Source organism: Myiozetetes cayanensis, unplaced genomic scaffold (genome assembly GCF_022539395.1).
Source record: "Myiozetetes cayanensis isolate MyiCay16 unplaced genomic scaffold, myiCay2020 scf1, whole genome shotgun sequence".
Classification (NCBI taxonomy): domain Eukaryota; kingdom Metazoa; phylum Chordata; class Aves; order Passeriformes; family Tyrannidae; genus Myiozetetes; species Myiozetetes cayanensis.
In genome coordinates, this window is record NW_026086604.1 from 4,277,846 (window position 1) to 4,290,970 (window position 13,125).

At 39.3% G+C, this 13,125-nt stretch overlaps 1 protein-coding gene across 5 annotated transcripts in view; it reads left to right on the forward strand.

Moving 5' to 3' along the window:
- The window catches only part of FAM135B (family with sequence similarity 135 member B), a 216,488-nt gene that overhangs the window by 140,740 nt on the left and 62,623 nt on the right, over window positions 1-13,125 (forward strand). For all 5 annotated transcript variants that reach the window (XM_050324912.1, XM_050324903.1, XM_050324921.1 and 2 more), the window contains exons 5-7: window positions 567-637; window positions 2,557-2,730; window positions 11,270-11,396. In XM_050324912.1, coding sequence (XP_050180869.1) covers window positions 567-637; window positions 2,557-2,730; window positions 11,270-11,396 — 372 coding nt within the window. The remainder of the gene's footprint in view (window positions 1-566; window positions 638-2,556; window positions 2,731-11,269; window positions 11,397-13,125) is intronic.

Below are 13,125 nucleotides of genomic sequence, written 5' to 3' on the forward strand. Positions count from 1 at the left end.
GCCTCAGTTTGTTGAGACACACAGTAAAAGGCTAATTATGGGAGATCAGAAGTTGCCAGAATTATCTGAGACATTTATGATTGTTTTAAGCTGTAAGCTTTGACCCTTGAATTAGTTACAGGTAGGTAACCAGAAGGATTTGTGGCTACTTCTCATCCAAGAAAACCCAGTCCTTGCTGTCGTTCAGCTGACAAGACAACTCAAAGGAAGACTCACTCAATGAGGGAGAGCAGCCTTAGAAATGACTCTTGGTGTGCAAGGAGCAGGATCCAACAAATTCAGAACTCTGTGCACTCTAGTTACTCTTGTCTAGAGTGATTTGCTTGGGCAAATCACATGACAGGGCACCCAGGAGCAGATAACTGGTTGACTGCTCTGGTTCCCTCTGACTCCTCCAGCAATTACCTCAACTCACTGTCACATTTGCTTCTTTCTTCCTCTGTGCTGGGGTGCTGCTGTTGCTGCATATTTTTGCCTTTGCTCTTATCAGATAAACCCATCCACCTTTGCCTTCTATGTTGAAGGTGCCAATTTATAAAGGTAACCTTCTATTTCTCTTTTTGTAGGTGGAAGATGCTTTGAATGAAGCAGATTTTCAGCTCAAGCTGGACCTGCACTTTACTGATAGTGAACAACAGTAAGTGCTGTTTTGAAGCTCAGTTTGTAATGAGGGGGGCTCTGTTCAGTTGGGAAATTACTTTGATAAAATGAGAGTTCTTTGTAAAATGGGATACCTTTGATAAGTCTTCCCTTTGCCTCAGTGTTGAAGTTTGTCTGTTTCTTCTCTCTACTTTGAAAGTTGTATCTCATACTCCTCTTTAAAGGAACAATGTTTTTTCTCCTTTAAGTGTAAGATTTTTCGAAGTCTTTTAAGTGTTGCTCTGTGTCTGCTGCTGTTAAAGGGGATATCATCATTGACCTCCAGGTGGGTAGGGGCTGTGGTTCAGGAATGCGTTTATCTCAGGAGGCAGTGAACTATTTCCTGGCTGAAGACAGGATTATGAACATGCTAAGCACTTTTCTCCTATTAAGAACCAAAGCTGCCTCAATATTTTCAAGAGGAAGGAGTCTTCCCATTGAATTTGATTTCATCTAACTGCATTTGATACCAAAATCTAAGTGAATTGGGAGTAGCATCCCTTCCTGAGACACTGCAGGAAGTGTGACCCCAGATATTATTCAGCCTCAATGAATCAGGAAAAAGCCTGCCAATGACTTAAGCAGGGTTTGTAGGGGGTGGGAGTGTAGAGAAATCATCTGACCTGTTTTTCATGCTGAGACTGTCTCCATGTGATTTTATTCATACCCACAGAGAACTTAAACAAATTTCAGGAACATGTTTCTGTTATCTTCAAGATACAAAAAGTGAGAACTTTTTCTCTCACACAGGTGGGATTGGACCTTCACTGCTGATGGGTCTTGAAGAGAGAAAAAACAAACATTAAATGATAGCTAGGAAAAAAACACTAAAATATATGAAATTGTGCTCTAATACATGCATTTAATTTCTGTTATAATATCAAAGGTTATTCTGATATGCTATAAACAAATGCAGTGATTTTTAGAAAAAAATATTCTGCAAAGTTTATTGAAGCTTGGGACTGACCATGTACCATACACAGCCATCTCATCCTAGGTTTTTCTAGTTCTGGGAAACAAGTGGCTTCAGAAGAGTCTTTAATGCTGTAAAGTAATTCCTCTTTAGAAGTGTCACTTTCACTAGAAGGATGTGGTGAGGCACACTCCAAATTTACAGCTCAATCTCTTGCACCATATGGGACTGAGGTGTCATGTCGTTGCCTGCACACCAGGATAGTTATTCTGGAATTCTTATAACAAACTTTAAATTAAAGCCTTGACTTTCATTTTCTGGAAAAAAAAAAAAAAAGAAAAAAAAAAGAAAAAAAAAAAGGAAAACCTAATCCAACTCGTACTGTTTCTCTGCAGTTACTTCACCGACTCTTGGTTTTTGACCTCTTCCAAAAAATTTTTTCAGAATAACCATCTGGAAAGGTGCTCTGAATGTTTTCAGCTGTGTCTGACACAGGACTGCTTTTAACTCTCACAGATTGCCTGGACTGATTGTTCTTGCACAGAAATCATAAGTAGTAAGCTGTCCCTTCTATGAGCACCCAAATAATCTGAAGAGTTTGCTAAATGCATTTCCTTCTGCTACTTAGTTCATGATGTCCCCAGAACTAGTGCGTAGGTGGACATCAGAGGTAATCTTCAGGGAAAACCAGAATTGCATTGCACTTATTCTTTTCTTACACGGTACATTCATATAACTCTACGAATGTTATTTATAATTTTTATTTATTTTTATATTATAATATTTATATCTATATTAATGCATATATATCTGGATTAATATTTATATTTATACCTGGCACAAGTACAACACAAGATACTCTTCAGTTATCTTGCCCCTTATAAACCTGGGAAGTGATAAAATTTCACACCTCAAGCCATCTCTCAGTCTGCTGCCTGTAGCACGTTATAGGCTATGACAACTCAGGCCTTCACTAACCCTTGTTAAACCTCTTTCCCTTGCAGGCTGAGGGATGTTCCAGCTATCCCCATGATCAGCAGCCGAACACTGTGTCTCCACTTCCACCCCCGGCGAGGTCTGCACCACCATGTCCCCGTCATGTTTGACTATTTCCACCTGTCAGTGATCTCTGTCACAGTCCACGCGTCCCTGGTGGCACTACACCAGCCTCTGATCAGGTAAAGGGCACAGAAATGTCTGTGGAAAGGCAGAGGAGATTTCTCTGCTGAGTTCTCTCATACAGTTTGCTAATTGGATGGGAGAAGCAGAGAGGATAATTTATTTTAAATTTTTTTGGTTCTGGGCTAATGTAGATTGGGGTTTACAATCAAACTCTGACTCGGGACTCTTCCCTTAGTAAAGCACTAGGGGTTTGATGAAAAAGTAGTACAACTTTGGGAAAGAGATTAAAAATTTTGACTAGTCTTGATCTCTCTATTCCCCATTTTTAATGAGAAAAGTGAAAATTGTGTTTTCCTTGGCAGTTTTTCCTCTTAAGTCTTAAAGCAACTAAGAACATTTACATTTGTCCCCACTGTGATGTTTTGTAAATCATTCAGGACAGCCGGACTCTAATCTCATCCCTGGCCTCTGCACATGAGTGTAATCCATAATACGGTTAGGAGGAGGCACAGAGGAGTCAGTGCTGAACATGACTTCACTGGAAGAATCCTTTGCAGAATTATCTGGTTTGACTGTGCAGCAGTATAATACCAGCTGCCATGGGGTCTAGGTGTGATTTATGTTATTTGATTCATAATGACTAGAAAATAACTCAGAACTCCTTCAAGTAAAACAGGGCTGGAGGTCAATATCCTCTAATATTTAGAGTGAGCGAGGGGAAGCAAAGGCCTTTCTGACAATTTACTTAGTGCCCAAACTTGTCAGTGCGTGAGACAGAGAGTGCCAAGAGGGAGGAAACTCTTTTAGTCTCGAAGCAAAAGGCAGTGTTCAGCATCGTTCAGCTTCCCTTAACTCCAACATGATCTTGTTGTTTACCTAATGACCATAAGACTCTAAACCTTGTCAAATACTGTGCAGAGAACACAATGTCAGAGAGGAAAGATGAACCTGTAGAATGTTTTCCTCAGGTTTCATGTTTTGGCTTAGTACATCTTTGCTTCAGTTCTCCATTTGTGTGAAGGCACTGCTTGTACACAACGTCTCAGAATGAACTGAGAATGTAAGAGGTTGAGTCTGAGGTTGAGAAGTCAGTCTGACTCACCCCTGAAAGTGTTCAAGTCCAGATTGGATGGGGCTTTGAGCAACCTGATCTGGTGGAAGATGTCTCTGCCCATGGCCAGGAGGTTAAAACTAAATAATCTTTAAGATCCCTTTCAACTCAAGCCATTCTAAGATTCTATGAGCCGTGACAGTGATGTGTCTCATATTAGCAGATCAGACTGACATATCTGTCTTTTGCTGATGTAATACAGGTAACTGCTGTATCGCTGTTCTGCTATGTGTTGACTTTTTAAATGGTGAAATTAGATTGTAACAGACTACTTCTAACTAGATAATTTTACTCAGATAATTTACTTATTGTTCTGCTATAGAAAAGGATGAACGAACAATAGTTACCAGGCTTAATGACTGTTTTGAGTGCTGTGTTATCCTCTAGTGAATGGGGCTGCACAGGCTTGTTACTGTTATTACGTAAATCACATGATGAGCAATTGTTCCATAGTCAGATTATTATAGCTTTTGAAATACTATTTTGTGGACCTTTGTGAAGTATACAATGTATGTACTTAATGCAGTGGAATGAAGATTTTTGACAACACAATATAGAGACTCATTTGCGTAAGCCCATAAAATCATTTTGAAGTGTGACACTAAGGATTTATCTTTTTCTTGATAAATATTCCAAACCTGAAGGGTTTTTATATCATGCATTTTCTAAGTATAAATCAGGATGAATACAACAGTGTAAAATAAATAGCTGTTCCAAGCACTCTAAAACAAAACCAGCCAACTAAAACTTGTTTAATTTTCTCATAGCTCAGAGCTTTCCTGTTTATCACTTATCATTGGAGTTTAACCCTCAGATTTTTAATGGGGTCTAAACTCATGGCAGGGAAGGGACTGGATGTCTTTTACTTGTCCTTACTGAGCCAGAACTTGGTTAAAAACTCTCACTTTGACCTTTAGAGTTCTTTGACTCTTCTAGAAAGCACCCCAGAAGTGGCTGAGGAAGCTGGACCACTTGGAGTCAAGCCCAAAACTTTACTTTCCAGGCAGGAGGGCAGTAACAGAGGAGAATTGGGATGTAGGACTCAGTGGTTTTGATAGTTGTTGTCTTGGCCTGAAATACTTCTCCCTTCACCTGTGTCTTGCCCTTCACCCAGACCCTTCCAGCAGGACACTGTTGCTTTCCTTTAATGACAGCACCAAATGCACCAAATGCTTTTGGCAGCTGCTGTATTTCAGACTTTTGGGATATGGGACAAATAGAGGAGAATTTAGAGCAGGAAGTTGGATGGCACTGCTCCCCTAATATCACAGGAGTGACAGTTCTCTTTGGAAAGTTAAGGGCAACCCCATTTTTCCCAGGATGACAGAAGATGAGCCCAACAAGTGTGTTGAAAGATAAACAAAAAAGCTGAACAATGTTCGAGCTTGAGACTATTCCCCTGCTGATGCACTGGCCTTCATTAAATGCTTAAATACCTTTTTTATTCTCTTACCTAAGTTCCAGAGACTAAATGTGAGCAGACAGCTGCAGGGGGAAGGTGAGGAAGACGAGGACTTAAATCTTTTGGACTCTAGTTTTCTGGTTTGTGTGAATCAATTCGGTTTCTGGCCTGAGGCACTGACTTGTCCCTCATCTCCCTGTCACTGGCTTCACAACTGGTCCAATCTGTAAGTGCAACCAGCACTTATTAGCCCAGTTTCAGCTGTTAGGAAAGGTGCTTTGCTTCTGCAAGCTCAGACTTCAAGAAATATTTCTGTTTTTCTGGAAGGGAAATGTGCAGGTCTGTCGTGTAGAGGTCTGCTTAGTCTCAGGCATGCTGCAGGCACAGTGCCTTTCTTATATTGGACTTATTTAAAAAACAAACAATAAGAAATATGGTTCATTTATTCCACAGACCTCTGCACCAGTTCCCCCACACCCAAAAAAAAAAAAAAAAAAAAAAGCAAACACCTAAAACCCACCAAGGAGGTAAAAAAGAAAGGCAAGTCTTGAAATTGCTGCAGATAAGCAAGATTCTTCACCACGGGCAGCTGGCAAACCTGTTTTCTCTTGCTTGCACAAGAAAGGGGTTAATTTTCTCAGCTTTCTGGATTCTCCTCAGTTTTCTATTCCTTTCCCTCTTTCATACATAATTTTACGTGAAAAACAAAGTAGACTTTCAAGATTTTACTTGTTAACATTGAATCCTTAATTACTTACAATCAAATGATTGTATGAGAAACAAGAAATCTCAGTGGGATCTGAGATGGGAAAATAATATAATACAAATTTTGTTGGTGGAGAAACCAAGACACAGATAGTCAATATTTTAGTGTCTTTAGCTTGTTCTGCTCTGGAAAGAGGAATCAGAGTCAAGGGGACACAGAGTATTCCAAGATTTCAGCCCTGATCTAGTTCTGCTCAGCTCCACTGCGCTGAGGAATCAGGCCAACCCTGGCCATCCTTGAGCAATTTTATCTCACCTAAATTCTTTTATTTCCAGGCATCCTGTTCCTCAAAAGCACGACTGATCTATCTATAGGTGATACACACACTGTACTGCCCTGTGCACCTTGAGTCTGGGTGCAGATTATGCAGGTCAATTTTTCTGCAGTTGTAATTGTGGCTGGCACCTACTTATGGGGAGCTTACATCTGAAACTGCCCAAATGCAATGCTGGGGAGTAAAATTCATGACTTGTTTCCCCTTTCCATCCTATTTGCAAATAAATTAATCTGCAGAAAGAAAATGGAATATTTATGAAGTAAAGACCTATTGCTTCTACATTAGTTTATTAGAAGAATACTGATTGATATTATTTTCCTCTAAGCACTCCCTCATAACAACTGGATGACTTTTCCTTTGAATTTTCTTTTATTTGGTAGTTTGTTATGTATCTGCAAAGATAAACCTCCCCTTTGACATGCCAGTCTCCTGAGCTACCAGCTGAGAAGTCACATAAGAAGAACCTGGCAATTTCTAAGTAAAATGTAAAAAAAACTAAAATCAACAACACCAACAACAAAAAAGCCACTCAAAATTAAATATCCACAAATGCCTTTATCTGCTTTCAAATTTTATAGCAACTGGGGTTAAGTTCAGGACAAATGAACCAGCATTTTCCAGCAGTCAAAAACTGTAGAGATTTCAGATCAGATTGGGATTGACTCCGTTTGGGATCTAAGGAGAGATATCTATTTTCATTAAAAAATTTATTTTAATAAATCTTATCAGTGTTACCCAAAAAGCCCAGAACATTTTACAGGCATTGATTATAACCTTAGTGAAACTCCCTGGGTAAGAGAGATCCCCATGTCTAGAGGAGCACAATCTGTAAACATCCACAGATTATTCTCAAAAATAAATAACAAATCACCCATGTAGCCTATGGCCAACTGCCAGTAGTAATTTCCCAAAAGCTATATTAAAGTTTTGAGTTAAAAACATGGAGGGAAATCAGTGTTGTCATTACAATTTTCCTGATTTTTGGGACTTAGAAGGGAGCTCCTGGTGAAATGCAAACAGCTGGCAGTGGGGACTGTGAGGCTTTAATTCTGAGGTCTGCTATTTCTATAGGACTTATATTTTCAATTTTTTAAAACAGTAATATTTTATGAATAAGGGACTGAGGGAAAAATAAGTGGTTTCTCCAAGGATCTGGCCTAAATGGGATAAAACTTCATTTCCTGAACTTCCTCTCCTGGTATAGCCACAAGATTATCATTTCTTGTAATTAGAAATGTGATGATTGTGTGGGGTTTTGTTTGTTTGGGGGGTATTTTTTTACAGTTTGATACTTTCAAATAATGCAAGATATTTTTTTTTCCCAAGCAAGACACAGATCCCAATCTGATAATTTTCCCCCTAGTCTACTAAAAACTAAAATTAATGAGAAAAAAAAAAGTTTTTCTTACCAAAACAAATTAAGAATTCAAAAAGGTTATTTCTTTTTTGGGAGAAGTTTAATCTCAAAGAGAACATAATGTTGTTTTAAACTGCCCTGAAGGTTTTTTTCTGATTTGCTTCAGTAACACATCTGAATTAACATTTATCAAGGCCAATCCACTTCTTATCCTAGGGAGCTGTCATCTCATTTATATGTGAGAGAATTGTCCAAAGAAGATAAAATAAACTGGGAATGATTATTTAATATTTTGTGCTACACAAGAACCAAGAGGTGCCACATCCAATTCTCCAACAGTGAGTTCAAAAGAAGCAGAAAGTTCAGCACTTATTACAAGTACAGTTCATTCCAAAATGAATGTTAAGTTACAGAGGCCAAGAGTATAAATCAAAAAGGCATGGACACAAATTCATAGAAGGCAACCATGACTGCTGGAAATAATTGCTTGAGTACAACCTCTGACTCAGAAAGTTCTTACATTTTGACTGTGGGTATCTTGCAGGCTGTAACAAAGGGAAAAAATGGAGTTTTCAATGCACTTTGCTGCACTGAATGTCCATAGATGGCTGCTCTAATAACCAGGAGACACCTTTGAAGGATAAAGAAATTGAATCATAGAATCATGGAATGATTTGGGTTGGAGAGGACTTTAAGATCATCTTGTTCCAACTCTCCTGCCATGGGCAGGGACATCTTTCACTAGACCAGGTTGCTCAGAGCCCCATCCAACCTGGTCTTGAACACTTCCAGGGATGGGGCATCCACAGTTTCTCAGGACAAACTGTTACAGTGCCTCGCCAGCCATGATCTCACAGATAAGGTCATCAAAAGGCCAGCTCAAAAAAATAAAGCATAAAACATTTCACTGATCATATTAATAGTCCTGCACACATGTTAATCCTCTTGGACATGCACACATTACCTCTTTTGACCTTTTTTTTTATCCTGAGTCCAATTAAAAGCTAAGGTTAACATACTGGATAAGGATCTAAATGTTCATATTAAATCAATGCTATTAAATAGATAGTCCAAATGGACATGTAGGTAAACAAGGTTCATGATTCATACAAATAAATATGTTTGCAGAAATAATTAGAATAAATAAATTTACAAAAAAATGTAGCAAACTGACCCGGTATTGCTAATAAAAATTATCTTCAAGCACAATGTATTTCAGAAAACATTAGGGGGACCTCAGCAGTTTGTAAGCCTTCCACTTAAACTTCCCTCAGCATACTGAGGACATTTTGGCATGTTTCCCAAAAAAGGTTTTTGTTTTACAGTGCTATGTAAAATCAATTTCCATAAAACCAACAGATTAAAACCCCTTCTCTGCTGTAAAAGCAAAAGATAAATAAATAAAAAAGGCATTAAAAAGTGCTTTCCTTTAAACCTTTGAAAGCTTTGTTAATATTCAAATGAGGACTTTTTCATGTGCAGGCAACATTTGTTTAAGCTTCTCTCTCTGATACCACAGCAATAATTTTTTATTGCTGCTTCTTGAGCCTTGCCAGCAGACCAGGGCAGACAACATCATTCAATAACAACTGAAATTATTCAGAGTAGTGTTTATCTCCTGGCTGTTTGAAATAGCTATAGTTATTTATTTATTTATTATTTTTATCCTAAATGTTGTTGGTAGGAAATACATGGCAGGACTTCATTCTTCTTAGAAGTAACCAGCAGGAAATTCCTTGGATCACATAAATTAAAACATAGATAAGCAAGAACAGATGTTTGCTGAGTTTTTCTATCCCATCCTCCCTCTTATGGGATGGCCTTTTTGCCAGTGTTTATATATAACAAGCAGCAGTTTTGAGCTACAGGCAAGGCAGGGATTTGCATTTAACCTTCTGAAAGTGGTCCAATTCAGATGTTCTTTCCAAACCATCTGATTCTATGATTCTGTGATTATTTTTTTATGTGCTTTTCTGTACAGCAGAAATAATCTAATAATAATATAATAAACAGTAATATAATAAATAATCTAATCTGTCCTTAAAAACTGAATCAGGTGCAAATATCGACGAATTAGGCTGATCTGAGCTGAGGTGGACGCGTGATGCACATCTACACGGAGGAACAACCACAGACTGGAAAGTTTTCACAACATGAATGGCACTGCCTTGTGGCTTTTAGTTCTCACACATTACAGTTGTAAGATGTTTCTTGTGCTCTCCATCCTGGAAGTTTTTATTCTTTCAAGGAGACCAGCTCTCCTGGTTACGATGTAATTTGGGATGCCTGTATGGGTGTCAGATGCCTGTGGATGGTGATCCCAGTCTGGGAGCTGTAGCACAGGTGGCATTACCCCTGCACTTTGTATGAACAGCAAATGTGTTTTCCTTCTTTCTCTGCGCTTTGTTATTTTAGTTCCACCTTTGCCTATACGCGTTTGTAAAGAACAGTTCTGGTCCCTTGCATCACTATTTAGACTGCAGTAGTTTGACTCATTGTATTCGCCCCAAGTAGCCTGATTTCCCTCTAGAAATCTTGATACAGTTTATGTACAGCACATGTTCTCAGAGGGACTAACTGTGAGGTTATCTCATCTAAATCGAGTTGCTGATGAGGACTCTCTTTATAGTCCACAATAAGAAATAAGTACTTTGAGGGTAAAATTTCCCTGATCTGTTTGATATCACTGCTTCAGAAAGAGTTGACTCATACCCTGGAAATGCCAATTCCTCTCCAGTGAATATAAAGGCAACCTACATCATTAACTGGGGTCTGTACTTTAGCTCAGATTAACCCAGAGTATGAGCCCTGATTGTGCATCAGGGCTCTGGTGGGCTTGAGGCTGAGTAAACTGCAGACATTCCAAAGTTTCCAGGTATTCCACTGTTAATTGGTTCATGGTCTAAGACAGGAGACATACAGATACAGCCAGAAGGGAACACTGTCCATAATAGTCAGCACTGAGAGGTAATGACCACAGCACCGAAACAACTTACATTCTGTCAGGATTTTGAGGAAGAATTTGGATAACAGTGATTTAATGTTGCACCAAGGGTATGGGAGAACACTTCCCAGATGAATGGACTGAGCCCAGCAAAAACTAATGTAGGTTTTGGGCTGTAGTCTTGTCATTTGGTGCTGGAAGCTAAGGTCACAGGACAGTGAGAAGTGGGAACTAAACTTCCAGTCTGTAATAATAAGTTTGGCATGAGCTACAGAAGATATTGATAGAGAAGAGAGATCATGCACAACTCAAAGAGGAAGGGTGATATGGTTAAAGCAAGAGAGAAAGATGTTGTATCCATCAAGGTGCAAGCTGATGGGAAATTGGATAAGAGTATTTTTTTGTGTGGATAGATGGAAATGTTCTGATGGTGAGATGTTATGCTGTAAAAAGATCTGTATGACAGCAGAGAGAGGAATGAGTGAATGATAACACTCAAACCACTCATCTGAATGTCTAGGAGACAAACTTGAACTAGTGACATCCAGCACACTGGACAATGATCATTTTCAAGAGAAACATGAATTTACAGTGTCAACTTGAAATTAATAAAAGCAGAACCCAGCACCACCAAAACTGTAATATTTTCTGAGGAAGGAAATAATACTGGGACAACAATGACTCTTCTCCAGCAATGTTCCTCTAATTAGTTTTTCTTCTAAATTTTTCTTCTTATAGTTTCGCTCGTCCAGGGAAAGGTTCTTGGCTTGGCAAAGGCAACCTGGAGGTGGGACCAGACCAATCCAGTATGTCACTAGAAAATCTAGTGTTTGGAGCTGGCTACTGCAAACCCACTTCTTCAGAGGTAAGGAGGATGAACAATGATGTCTTATTTCCATTGGATCACTCCAGGTGTCCCTATTATCTGTGGAGAACTTGTCATGGTTGCGTATTTCTAGTAGAGGGATTTTGTTGGAAGAAGAAAACCTCAAACGTTTCTGCATGGACCAGCTGGCACTTGGATAACACAGTCCCTTGGTGTTCAGCCCCCATTTCAGAAAGTTCAAGATGTGTGGATATATCCCCATTGTCAATGGCACTTTTAAGGCAGGATTCACCTGACCAGGTGTCTGCTGTAAGGTGAAATAATTATTTAGGAAAAGGTCCTGGCTTTCAGGTCTTGGGTATGACAGTCAGAGGACTTGACTCATTATTAAGGATGTTGTGAAGGAAGGTTTTGTGTCCTGAGTATTGGGTATTGTGTGTGTTGGTGATGGGGCGTTGCACACATTGCCTTACCCATGGCAGGTCCCACAGTTAGTGTGTGCCTTTGATCTTTTTGCTTACCACAGGTCAAGGGGAGAGCTCATTGTGCAGTTTTTAGTAGAAAGTTGTTTGTTTGAAAAATAATGATTAATCGGAGGGTTTTGTTAGTTAGTTCTTTTATTTTGTTTTGTTTTAAGTGCTTGGTTTGGAGTGTTTTGTTGTGGGTTTGTTTTTACTTGTTTGGTTGTTTTTTTTTTTTGGTCAGAAATGTTTCCTCAGATCTAGAAACTCAACCCAGAATACTGCAATCATTAACCTCTTAGGAAACCACGATTCAAGGTTCCTGATTAACATGCTGCCCTCAGCTTCCCTCAAGCTTTCCTGTCAAAGCTGTTTTTTATAAATATTTAAAGCATGCAAGCCTAGAGCAGCTGGTACAGAAGAACTACCAGGGCTGAGAGAATATTTGGCCTGAGGCTGCTATCCAAAACATTGGGTCAGTGTATGCTTTTGGCAAACAAACTGACCTCAACCTCTGCCTCTCTGGTAGGCAGTCACATCATAGACAGTTAAATAGCTGATTCAAATATAAGTTTTGTAGGTTAATCTATGTACATCTCTGTACATCACACAAGAGAGAGGCTTCTTTCAAGAGTGGTGTCCACTTTCCATTATCCTCTGGACAAATCTATTGTAAGAAGAGATATGCAAAGGCTTACTCTGCACTCCCATTTTTGCTTTTACTCTCCATGGAAAAATCTTGTTATGTTGTGCTTAGGAAAAACCTTATTGCCTTCCCAAATTTGTTCCCTAGCTGGATACTATTTTTTTTTTTTTGGTTGGGTGAGTGGCTGGGGTTTTGGGGCTTTTTTTTTGGATGGGGGTTGTTTTTTTGCGTTTTTTTTAATTGGGTGTGGTTTTGTTTGTTTGCTTGGAGGTTTTGTGCTGTTTCTTTTTTTCTTACAATGTAATTGTGGTGAGTTGACCTTGATTGGAAGCCAGGTGCCTAGCAAGCCACTCTATCACTTCCCTCCTTAACTGGGCAGGGTGGGATCAAGGAAATTTGTGGGTAAAAACAGTCAGTTTACTGAAGCAAACCCAAGAGCCATGTGCAGAAGCAAAGGAAACCAAAAGATTTTTTCTCTCCTTCTGTCATAATAGTGAATGCTCCCCCTTCTCCTCCTTTTTCTTAGCTTTCATTGCTCAGCAGACATCACATGGTTTGGAACATCCCTTTGATCAGTTTGGGTCAGCTGTCCCAGCTGTCTCCTCCCAAGATCTGCACACCCCCACCCTACTGATGAGGAGTGGAATGTTGGAGAGACAAC